Below are 12,148 nucleotides of genomic sequence, written 5' to 3'. Positions count from 1 at the left end.
TAACCTCGTATTGTGGATGGATTATCTCAGTTGTGCTCCTGACTGAAGTTTGGTCCGTTTACAGCATCTTGCCATGTGATTGCATTTGTCCCTAACCACCATGAACCCTCACGTTAACCTTTATCGAGTGGAAAAGTATTTTATCTTGATTATATAAGTAATGTAGGAGCCATATGAGTTGCTCTTTTTTGACTAAGTGGGTTGGTTTAAATGGACTCACTGTATTGGTGCACGGGTGTGGGGCGTGCCTCATGGGTGTGGTAGATGATAAATGTGGTTGCACTCACCTGTTCACTGCACCTGATGTTGGTGAGCAGAAAGGTAGGGTGAGCATGAGGCAAAACTTTCTGTTGATCGCAGCTTGAGCGCAGCTTGAATGACTTTGATAGATTTTGACTGTAACTTGATGTTTTTTGTATAGTTGTGCACTAATTGATGCCATAGGCCAAGTTGTTATTTGGCATACTAATTGGTAGTGATGGGTAGATGAGGCCTCGTGAAGCGTTTCAGCACATTCCCCAAACTGTGTGGACACAGTTTTGCTGTTTTGCTCCATACTGACACCTGCTGGACCTTAAATATCATTGTAGGCAACTTACTTGAGACTCACAACATTTCACAACAATTCAATGACCTAGTCATACTTATACACTGTAAGGTATTGTACTTTCTATGGAATCATTTTATATCTTTTATGTTGCAAATATTGTAGACATCACCAGTGTGTGAATGGGTGGATGACTGGATGTGTAAAGCGCTTTGGGGTCCTTAGGGACTAGTAAAGTGCTATACAAATACAGGCCATTTACATCTTTAAAATATAGTGTGAATCACATTAAATGAAAATTAAGATGAAAGTATTGTGAATGTAATATTACCCATTCGACTCAGTTTATTATAAATTTCTATTCAGAAATATAAGTTTATCCAATCTTTTTGCATTTAGTCTATTGTGTTTTTTTTGTTTTGTTTTTTTTGTTTGTTTGTTTTTTACACCTTTTCCCCAGCTTTGGAAAACTCACAGGCACAGATGAAGCTGGGGTACACAAAAGCTGTAAAGTCAGGTGGAAAAGGTTCTGATAAGATGTCTTCCTATTCCCCCAGTACGTTAAAGGATCCTCTGATCTTGGAATTTTTCTCTCTGACACTCTCCACAATACTAAGGGGTTGGCAGTCCTTTATAATAAAATTCAGGACTGCTTGGTCCAGAACAGTCTTCCTAGATGCTTGATTTGAAAAATAAAACGCATACTAATAAAAAAAAAAATGATGATAAAGCTGTTCAGTGTCAGTATAGGCCGACCTGTGTTCATTCTCAGTGTGTTTGTCTCCTCATTTTCATGTTTGGCTCTGTAATGCCTCTGTAACACTGAGGATTTGCTTTTGTTTGTAAGAAAGCTCTGCAGAACAGATGCAACATTTATCCTGCATAAAATGAAATAAATAATTTACACTTCAAGTCAAATTGCTGTTTTTCCTATTCTGGTAGATTACACTGAAACAAACAGTTACCTTATTTGCAGTTAAAAGATCAAAATGATCCCACACAGCAGAAACGTTTTTCTTTCGGGCTCCATTTTGTTATGGAGAGATGTGTATTTTTTTTTCTTTACCAGAGTAATTTTGTGGGGGGTTTTTTGGTGGCGACTCATTCCGTTGGCAGATACGGATGCGGTACCTGTTAAACAGAGTTCAGGGAACAAATGAGCCTGTACAGAGTACTCAAAATAAATAAGTTGTCCAAATTTAGTCATTTTTAGCTAAGCTTTACTCAACTTTTTTTTTAGTTCTGGGAACCAATTAGATTTTACAGTACACTTATACTTGTTTGCTATACCATAAAACAATAAAAGAAGGTACAACCTCTTCTCGTGACCGCAGGATGTGAGTGTGTATGCCAGAACACTCTGGAAGGCACACAGAGTCTTTACAGACTGCTAAGGATCAAACCTCTATCAACATGCAATTGATTATAAAACTCTAAGCATATATGAGTAAATATTTCTAAGCATAAATGACAATCCAATAATATAAACCTGACACAAAGTGGCAAAGAAAAGCTTTTTATTTATATTTTTAATCTCAAGAAGCAACAGTGAAATCACACAGGAGAAAGATCTGTATGTAAAACGTGGGGAGAGTATTAGTTTCCTAGCAGCTGTGCTGGCTTGTCACACGTGTTATTCATTGTGATGGTTCATTGAAAGAGCACCAGTGTGACGGTACCATAGACTTCAACCAAACTAAGGCACACGATGCAAAAGGCGATAAAGACATGACTCAATAGCTTTGTAATCACTGCTGTCAGCTGAGCTTTGTTTGATGGTGGTTCAGGTAAACAGCAGAAGAAGAGGAGAAAAGATAGTCCTCGTTCCACCACAGAGCAAAAAAAGAAGAGGAAGATAATGACGAGGTGATGATGAGGTTTCTCTCTGTGCTCGTAGTTTCCTCCTCAGGCTGCACACAGCTGAAATCTTCTGTTTCCTGTGCACTCTTAAAGTACTGGTTTTCTCCTCAGGGGTTTTAAGGTAATAAGTCACCTGCTGTCACGCTCTCATGGATTGGTTAATGTTAGCAGTAACTTTGTGTTTTTTTTTTATGCTCTCATGTCTGAACCCATCATGTGCAGGTGATCTACACCGTGCTGAGACACAACAGTACTGATGTGCAGTGGTAGATCCTCTTGCAGCATGCCATCCACCTGGATGATGTGGCCAAGAAGGAGAACAGCTCCACCCACCAATTCGTCCACAGCTTCCCGTTGTCAGAGCCAGCCGGCTGGCTCAGCAGATACATCTACATCCTGACTGTAGGTGGGTGTAATCAGATTCCTGCTGTGATCACCTGCACAGGTGTCCTGCTACAGTTTTCCTTTGGGTGCTAGTGGCAGTGACATCGAAGAGTAAACACTGCCCTGTGTATGTGTGTGTGTGTGTGTGTGTGTGTGTGTGTGTGTGTCACAGAGTAGTACTAGGAGTGCCTCCTGAACCTTTGGTTTTACCGCCTCCTCTCCGTCGTCCTCACTCTGTTCAGCGTGGCTGTGGTTTGGTCCAAGTGCACCTTCTTCACCTTCTTCAGCACGTGGCCCGTCCTCTCGCTGATTGTCATCCGGTTGGCTGAGAGGCTACAACTACCAGTACATCGAGGTGAGCCTGAGAGGGCAGACGCTAGTTTACACACAAACCGTCAGACACAGAGCTTCATATTTCTATACAGCCTCTAAAAGTGTTTAAAGCTGCTGTGTGATGGAGTGCTGCACAGCTGAGTCTTTGTTGTGTTACAATGAAGGAAACGTGACATGTGACGTTTGTTTCAGTGCTTCGTTGTTGAAACACGATCTCACTTCATTCAGACCGCTGAGCTCCTCTTGTTCAGCTCACTGCCTCGTAATGCTTGCTCTCTCCACCAGATGGCATGCTTCATCACAATCTTCTTCCTTTGCACCTGGTATTGACTTAGAGTTTTATTGTCATTGTGTAGTTTCTTGCACAGCGAAACTGGGTAGCTGGACCACAAGGTGAAAAAGTAAAGAAGGGAAAACAATATACAATGAGGGGGAAACAAATAAATAAATAAAAAGCAATATATATGTATCCATATATGTGTGAGTGAACTATATACATGGTGTGTGCGTAGGAAACATTGAAACATTGTGTGGTTGTATACAAGGGCAGTTATATAATATAATAAATAAAATAAGGGTGGAGGGGCCATGGTCATTTAGGGTGGGGGTGGTGATTCCAATGAGACCAAAATATTGCACATGAGCCAAAAATATTGCACAGAGCATGGAAAGAGTGAGATATTGCACATAAGACATTGCACATAATCTTCTTGCCAGCTGTTGTGCAACCAGCGTACCACACGGGGATGGCGTGTGGTACGCTGACCTCTTCCTTTGTTTCCTTGGTGTTTAGGGTAGAGATGGCACGATACCACTTTTTTATGTCCGATACCGATATCATAAATTTGGATATCAGCCGATACCCATATGAATCCGATATTGTGTGTTTCTTAATCAATAAAACTGTTTTTTAATATCTCGCTGCATTTTGTATAAGTTCATACTCAAGTTTAAATAAACAACAACACTAAAGCTATTCTGCATTATACCTGTGTGTGGGGAAAAAATACACTGCACCCAAAATATTTCATAGTTCAGCAACACTGATCAATCTAATAAACTTAAACCTACTCCATCCTCCCTATTTTGGTATTTTAAAGAGTACTTAGCATAAATATTAAGCAACCTGACTAATAGGGTTGCAAACTCCCAGCAACAAAAAAAAGAAAAAATAGGGAACCACCCTCCACCTCATGATGCTTAATCGATGTAATCAACTTTAATTTGATGCAGGATGAAAACAAAATGCACAGAAACAAATAATTTTTCAAGAATAATTAAATAGCTTAAACATCTTTCTTCAACAGAATTGCAGGATTCACAGATGGTACTTTCCCAAAGGAAAAAGTACTATAGCTTACTAGGGTATATTAGACTTAACAGTTACTATATACAGTAATGGACTTCTACACATTTTACATCAGATTAAAACTTTGGGTGTAAGATTCAGATAATTATTTATTAAAAGCTAGACATTTTAAATGAGAATAAGAAAGAAAGGTATGTCTTTGTGCCCCCCTTTTCCCTGTTCATGCCCTATCGGCCCCCCTGGCTAAACTTTGCTAGATCCGCCCCTGCACAGTTACCAGCCGTCAGCTGCGTAGAAAACGATCCTGGTCTAGAAAGTAATATTAAATATATTCTAACAACAGCTTATCAAGCTTAAACGTGCTGCTGTTGTTCAGCCGCTGGTTTTACTCTTTCTGGCGCAAAGTGGGCCAAAAACAAAGAAGAGAGACGGACTCGTGACAGAAAAGCCGATCAGCTGATCATTAAGCAGTTTCACGATTGAAGTAGCAGCAGGAGAGCGAGAGGCAGTCGCTCCATATATCGGTTGTTAAGCTTAACATGGGAACGCTTTACAAACATTCAGAGATGAACTTACACACTTGCTTTACTTCTCTCCAAGATAACTTCGGCGGAGATGAAATGGTCTGGGTCTAGGTTTAAAAGCTTGTCTATACGAATGTCTGGGATGATGGTATTGAAGGCCGAGCTGAATTCAATAAAGAGCATCCTTACTGATTTCCCAGGATACTCCAGGTGATGCAGAGGAGAGTGAAGGGCGGTGCAAATTGCATCCTCTGTGGACTTTTTTGCCTTGTAGGGTGGGAGGCAGTCCTTTATGTGCCTTAGGAGCAGCTTCTCGAAGCACTGTGCAATCACTGGAGTCAGTGCGATGGGTCTGTAGTCGCTGAGGCTACTGATGGTGGTGGACTTGAGGACTATTGTTGCAGATTTCAGAGAGTGAGGGACAGTGGCATGTGACAGGGAGAGATTGAATAGTCTGGTGAACATGGGAGCCAGCTGGTCGGCGCAGGCTTTGAGCAATCTACCAGGTATTCCATCAGGGCCAGCTGCTTTCCTCTGATATTCTGCTCTGAACACATTGCGGACCTCATGTTCTTGGAGGCTAAATGTGTGGGGACTGTGCTCAGAGGAGGCTGTGGGCAGGGCGTCGTGCATGGTGGGGTTGACTGCAGTTTTCTCGAAGCGGGCAAAGAAGTGCTTATGTTCCTCTGCTAATGAGATGTCCATATTATCTATATTTGTCCCACTGCCTTTGTAATTGGTGATGTGTTTCAGGCCTTCCCATACCTTTCTGGAGTTGTTATCACAGAGGTGGTCTGATAGATTGTTTGAATAGTCCAGCTTTGCTGCTCTGATGCCTTATTTAAGGTCTGCTCTTGCTCTGCTGTACATGTCCTGGTCCCCAGATTTGTGTGTTGAGTTGCATGCCTTTAACAATGCCTGAACCTTACTCGTCATCCAGGGTTTACGTTTGGGGTAGAGCCGGACAGGCTTTTCCGTGGAGACAGTGTCCATGCAGTGCTTGATGTAACCTGCGGTTGTGTGAGTCTCTAGTTCATCATGTTAAAAGACACTCCACTCTGTGAGGGTACTTGAAAGGGTTCTGAAAGCGTGAGGAAACACATCCCTGTAAACCAAGAGAAGACACAAGTACACGTGTTTCTTTCGGGAATGTTCCTCCTCATATACAGGGCGAACATTTGTACTGTTTCAAAAGACCTTAAAGTCTCCTCTTATTTTTCTTAAAGCACACAAACTACAGAGTTGTGCAGTGAGTCAACGTGTTATTAAACAACATATCATGTGACCCAGATGTTGACCCGGAGATAATGGAGGAGTCAACTTGATGGAGGTTTTGTGACTTTGTGGTGTTTTCCTCCTGCAGGCTGTCCTGCCGTCTCACTCCTCCCCCGTTTGATCCACATGGACTCGGCCATCTCCCACCACAACAAGCTGCAGACTGCTCACACCTCTGTAAATACCCACACTGTGTAACACACCTGCTGTTACACCTTTTTGGTGCAACCCTTTAAATTTGGGGTACCCCTTTGGCCTCTCCCCTTTTCTACAATTCCCTGTAGGAGAGGAACTGGAGCGGGCAAGTTAATTACTTGGAGGTCTTTCATTCTTTTTACCTTTCATCGCAGGAACACAATGCAGGAACACAGCGGTTACATATACAGTAGTGTGCCAAAGGTTTAGGCAGGTATGCAACAACGCTGTAAACATAGAATGCGTTCAGAAAAATAAATAAGTAAATAAAATTATATTTATACTGTATATATATAGCGCCTTTCTAGACAGAGTCATAAAGTGCTGCACATAAGATAACCAGTCATAGAAAGGTAAAACAGACAATATCAAACAGACAATTTAAAACAGGCAAAATTAACCAAAAGCAGTTTTTTTTTAAAACAACTACTCCATCCACAATTCTTAAGGTTTGGGGGAGAGAGTTCCACAGTCTAGGGACGTAGGGCTGTAGCAGATCAGAGATGTAGGCTGGTGCCAACATCTCTGATCTAAAAGTCAAGACCAGGATCTTAAAATGGCCTCTGAATTCAACAGGAAGCCAGTGTAGCTGAGATAGCAACGGTGTCACATGTGAATACAGATTTTGTCAAAACCCTAGCGGCAGCGTTTTGCACAACCTGCAGACGATCCAGAGAACCTTTGCTTAGATACATCAACAGTGAGTTACAGTAGTCCAAGCGTGAGGAAATAAATGCATGTATAGCAATCTCCAGTTCAATTCATTCCATTCAATTCAGTTCATGAATGATTAATGATTGTTTATTAACCCCAAATGTATTCTACAGCAGGACAACGACCCCAAACACACAGCCAAAGTCATTAGGAACTATCTTCAGTGTAAAGAAGAACAAGAAGTACTGGAAGTGATGGTACGGCCCCCACAGAGCTCTGATCTTAACATCATCGAATGTGTCTGGGATTACATGAAGAGACAGAAGGGGTTGAGGAAGCCTGTATCCACAGAAAATCTGTGGTTAGTTCTCCAAGATCTTTGGAACAACCGACCAGCTGAGTTCCTTCAAAATGCGACGTGATTTAGATTTCTCTTTTGTTCATTCACTGCATTTTGTTGATTGATGAAAGCTTTGCACAGTACTGTATGTAATTATGTTTGTGATTCTGTGTCGTAATCAATGTTCTCTTCAGTTTAAGGACCCGCTGCCTTGATCTTCTGGGCTTCCAGCAGTTTATGGAAGACAGTGAAATGACCTCTGACCTGATGGACGAGGGAAAGGAGCTGAACCGCCAGGGTGAGACTGTCGCCACCATCTGAATTCTGTTTAACAAGACAGTTATAATAAAATATAATATTTGTACAGTTATAGGAAGAGGCGGAGGGTAAATACCTCTTTGTTTCTTCTGTTTAGATTTCAGAGAAAACTAATCAGTGTATGATATAACAATAGAAGTCACTCACACACATCAAAGTCCTTTTACACATCTTATTCTAATAACATAAAATATATATTTTCATTGTGTATTAAGTGCACAGACTGCAGTTTACAGCAGGTTTCCTCACATATACTATATGATTCCAAAATAAGAAAGTCATCTGCTGGGAGAAGAAACAACAGTGAAACGGGAAGTACAAAGAAGCTGCTCATCACTGGATATTCTGCTTAAGATTGAAGATTGAACATCTGCCTCCCAGCAGGTCAGTAAAACCGAGACAGCTCTTCAGAATCGGCGACAACATCTCCAGCACCATCAGACTGAGAACAGGAGCTCCTCGAGGCTGTGTTCTCACCCCACTGTTGTTCGCTGTCCTGACACTGCACTGCTCTACACAGCTCCAACCACATCATCAGGTTCGCTCATCAGCAACGACGACGAGTCGGCGTACAGAGATGAGTTTGAGCAGCTGGCGTTCTGGTGCAGCGAGACCACCAACACCACCTCCATCACCAAAATAGCCTAGCAGCGCCTCCACTTCCTGAGACGCCTGAAGCGGGCCAGCCTTCCTCTTCCCATCCTCACCGTGTTCTACAGGAGCACCATAGAGAGTGTTCTGACCAGCTGCATCTCTGTGTGGTTCGGCAATCTCATCCAGCTACAACGGATTGTTAAAGCAGCTGCCAAGATCACTGGAACATCTCTCTCCCTCACACGCACTCTTTTCTCTCCTCCCGTCTGGCCGACGCTATCGCAGCATTGGGGCCCAATCCTCCAGGCTGCGAAGTAGCTTTTTCCCACAAGCCATCAGACTCTTGAACTCACTACCGGCTCTCCCACTCCCCCCCAACACCCACACCCACACAAACCGTTACCTAACTCTATTGCACTCCACATACCACTGCCTTTGTAATGCAGATGCTGCTCTATGGACAATCCTTACACTCAAGAACTCTGCTCATGTTTACAAGCTGCTACGCTGGTCACTTTAAATCACTTCAAGGTCACTTTAAATCATTCAAATTGTAAATTGTTATTAATACATTTACCTCCAAGTCTTAAAGTGTATATTTATTTTTTCACTCTTCTTATATTATTATTTCTTTGGGGGGGGGCTGTCATGCCGGCAGTAGAGACAGTGTGAGCACATGAATGTGAATCACTTTAAATGTAGGTTTTATGAAGGTCTTGCTAATATATTTCATTTCTAGTGTTTAATGTTGTAGATTTATTTATCTGTCTGTCACGATGGGAGCTGTTAGGATCAACTGATTCAGTCACTGATAAACCTGAAGTCCTTCAGTCATGTAGGAGGTCAGAGCTTCATGTTTATGGGATTCATGTGCAGTTTAATTGCATCTGTATTTATGTCATTTAAAGTTGATTGGCAGGTGATTGTGTGTGAAACCATGTAATCACTGTAAGTTCATCAACACCTTCACCATGTTTAAATAAGATAAGATAACATGACCTTTAGTAGTCCCACACGTGGGAAATTTGTTTTGTCACAGCAGGAAGTGGACAGTGCAAAAGTTCTGAAGCAATAATTAGACTACAATAAGAATAAATACAGTACACAACTGTACAGAATAGAATAAAATCAAATACTATATACAGTAGAATAAAATATACAATAGGATAAAAATAGAATAAAATGTTGTACACAACTGAGTAAAAATACAACGATGCCAGAAAGGAGTATTGCACTTAGTGTTATTGCACATGTGTGGGTGTGTGTTTGATCAGTTAAAGTCTTTGTTGTGGAGTCTGACAACAGTGGGTTGGAAAGACCTGCGAAATCTCTACAGAGTTTCATCTGTGTGCTGTTAGATTTCTATTTGTTTTTGTTTACATTAAAATAAACTGGAAATATGAAGCAGATCCCCGATGAACCCCAGGAGTCATTGTGGGCTTGTACTGATTGCTAAACCAAGCTGCACAAGATTGGACTGAAGTAAAGCAAAGGCTGCCTTGAATGTAGGAAAACGATATGAAACCATGACAGTGAGCTTTGGAGGATTTCTTCAGTCACGTTTTTATGAAGCATTTGTTTATAGCATTAAAATGAAGTGAGCTAAAACTGTAAAAACACAGAACTGGTCCTTTAAATGTGTTTAGCAGTAAGTGTTGTGGTGCTGGCAGAAGTGATCTTCAGTCAGAAAGGTTGATGGTCAGGATGAACCTGGACAATTCTCTGTTTATATGTGTCATATCTTTTGTATGATATGGGATAATTATTGATAGAGACAGACGTAGCCTTGTACTTACATTTCTTGCCGCCTGTCAACACTGCATCTCCTGCCGTTACAAACGGCTCTTCTGTGTTTGTGTCTCATCGTTCTAGTGATGAATATTTATCGTCCACCATGAACTCAGCCTATTGTTCTGGTTCTGGTTTTGGAGAGTAGACTGTGTGTTGATCTGAGTCCTGTGAATTATTCCCAAGACAAATTAAAAATGTCCTCTGGTGCCGTGTTGTTGCACAATAAATATGATCGAGGTGTCAGAAACGGTCTGGCCCTGGTTATTGTCTCAGATCTGGTGCACGTCTTATCCTTTCTGCTTCTGTGGGTTTCCTTCTTTTACTTCTTGTTATTTTCCTAAAATGTTTTTCATTGTGACAAAAATATCTGCTGGAGTTTATGGTGCACTAAAACCTTTATGAAACAGTTGCACTCACCATTAAAAGGCAAGCCAGAAAAGCAGTGTAATGCAAAGTTATTTAAGGGCTAGATTTATTGCAATGGGTGTGTTACGTTCCCCTAAAAGGGTCCAGGCGATGAAGGGGAAGTAACAAAATGTGTCTGGGTCAGAAAAAGGAGACAGAGGCAAAATGGTTAAATTAAAGAGTTTTATTAAAGTTTCTATCGATACTAACTGAAAGAGACGGACAAGCCGCTATCACCATTTAAAGAAACAAAACAAAACTCAAACGTTGGTCAATTAAACTGAGAAGTAAGCCAGAGAAGGATAAATTGCCAAACACACTACTCCCCACCAAGTAGGAGCAGAGCACACGCAGCTTACTAGCTGCAACTATTCACATGGCACTCTGGCCCAGAGCTCACCTTTCCCTGGGCTTAAATACCTTTAATTACTGATGTGAGTTAGCTGTGTAAAAGAGAAAGGTGGCACCTCAGGCAGAAGAGATTGTAGGACACGCCCACACAGGCACCTTCAGGAGGAGGCCCTGCTAGGGCCGTAGCAGGATGAGTTTAACTGACTTACGCGCAGAAGAAAAGTTCTTTAGGAGCCCAGATGGTGTGAATGATGAGACCATAGACAGCAATTTTTTTGTTAAGGAAAACCAGAAATATACTGAATAAATGGGGCAAAGGGGAAGTGGAACAAAATAATAAATACTGTCTTGTGTCTGTATCGTCCTGTTCTGTCTAGTGTTGCACTGTCTTGTCTTGGGTTTTTTTTTTTTTACAATTTTTACATATTGCACTTTATGTAATCCTGTCTTGATTGTCTGTTATATGTCATATGTAGCACCAGCCTCGGAGGAACATTGTCTCGTTTCACTCTGTACTGTAGCACTGTACATGGTTGAAATGACAATAAAAGCCAATTGACTTGACCATCTCAACTTTTTCCTTTTATTGGCTTCTTCTTTGCCGCTCTACTCGGAAGCGCAGCAGCCTGGAGACCACTCTTCAGTGTGGATGTTGTGACTGGTGTTTGGTGGAAAACATAAAGTAAAGCTGTTAGTTTAAGACCTGTGGGACTCTTATGTACTCCCGGGTCATTCCATCTCAGTCCATCAAACATTTCCTTCAAGACTGTGATCACCAGTCTGTCTTGAATTAATTCCAGGGAAAGATGCACTAATTACTAGGAAATGTGCAGAAATGCCAGGACCTTATTTTCATTAGTTTTCTCCAATTTCAAGTGTTTTTTATCGTTGTATTAATATTCGATTATTTAGAAAACTGTCATAAGGGAGGAACGGACTCAGGCATAGAGCAGCTGAATTCAGAATAAAAGTCCCAAGTTTATTAACAACAACACGAGATGAAACTATATACAGTGCACAGGGCTGGGATTTCCAGGGATGGAAGGGAAACGGTTCCAAAACACACCACACGTCCGCTCCTCACTCTCCACTTTCACAATCCTCTTCACCACTCACGCTCTCGTTTGCTCCACACCTCACTGCCAGACTCAGGAGAACAGATCAGGAAACAGAAATGGGTCCAGGAATCTATATACAAGAAAACGTAGTTACAACAGACTAGTACTAGTAACAGGGCTGTACTGACGAGTGCTTCTCAGCAAACCAGC

General features: G+C 41.6%; 1 protein-coding gene across 6 annotated transcripts; it reads left to right on the top strand.

Annotated features, from left to right (window-relative positions):
- The first annotated feature begins 6,355 nt into the window (after positions 1-6,355).
- On the top strand, positions 6,356-8,482 carry LOC134632130 (G-protein coupled receptor-associated protein LMBRD2B-like). 6 transcript variants are annotated; one of them, XR_010094447.1, is made up of 5 exons: positions 6,356-6,409; positions 7,255-7,442; positions 7,616-7,719; positions 8,018-8,123; positions 8,260-8,482. XR_010094447.1 is itself a non-coding variant. In XM_063480730.1 (5 exons), the coding sequence occupies exons 1-4, from the start codon at positions 6,359-6,361 to the stop codon at positions 8,103-8,105; spliced, it is 435 nt and encodes a 144-aa protein (XP_063336800.1). In that variant the 5' UTR covers positions 6,356-6,358; the 3' UTR covers positions 8,106-8,123; positions 8,260-8,482. The 6 variants fall into 6 exon arrangements, 5 of the variants coding, with proteins under 5 accessions (XP_063336800.1, XP_063336803.1, XP_063336802.1 ...); XM_063480730.1 differs by having other exon boundaries at positions 8,014-8,123; XM_063480733.1 differs by lacking the exon at positions 8,018-8,123 and having other exon boundaries at positions 8,124-8,482.
- The last annotated feature ends 3,666 nt before the right edge of the window (positions 8,483-12,148 follow it).

This window comes from Pelmatolapia mariae, linkage group LG7 (genome assembly GCF_036321145.2).
Source record: "Pelmatolapia mariae isolate MD_Pm_ZW linkage group LG7, Pm_UMD_F_2, whole genome shotgun sequence".
NCBI lineage: Eukaryota > Metazoa > Chordata > Actinopteri > Cichliformes > Cichlidae > Pelmatolapia > Pelmatolapia mariae.
The sequence above is the reverse complement of the archived record's forward strand: the minus strand, read 5'-3'. Positions and strand labels throughout refer to the sequence as shown.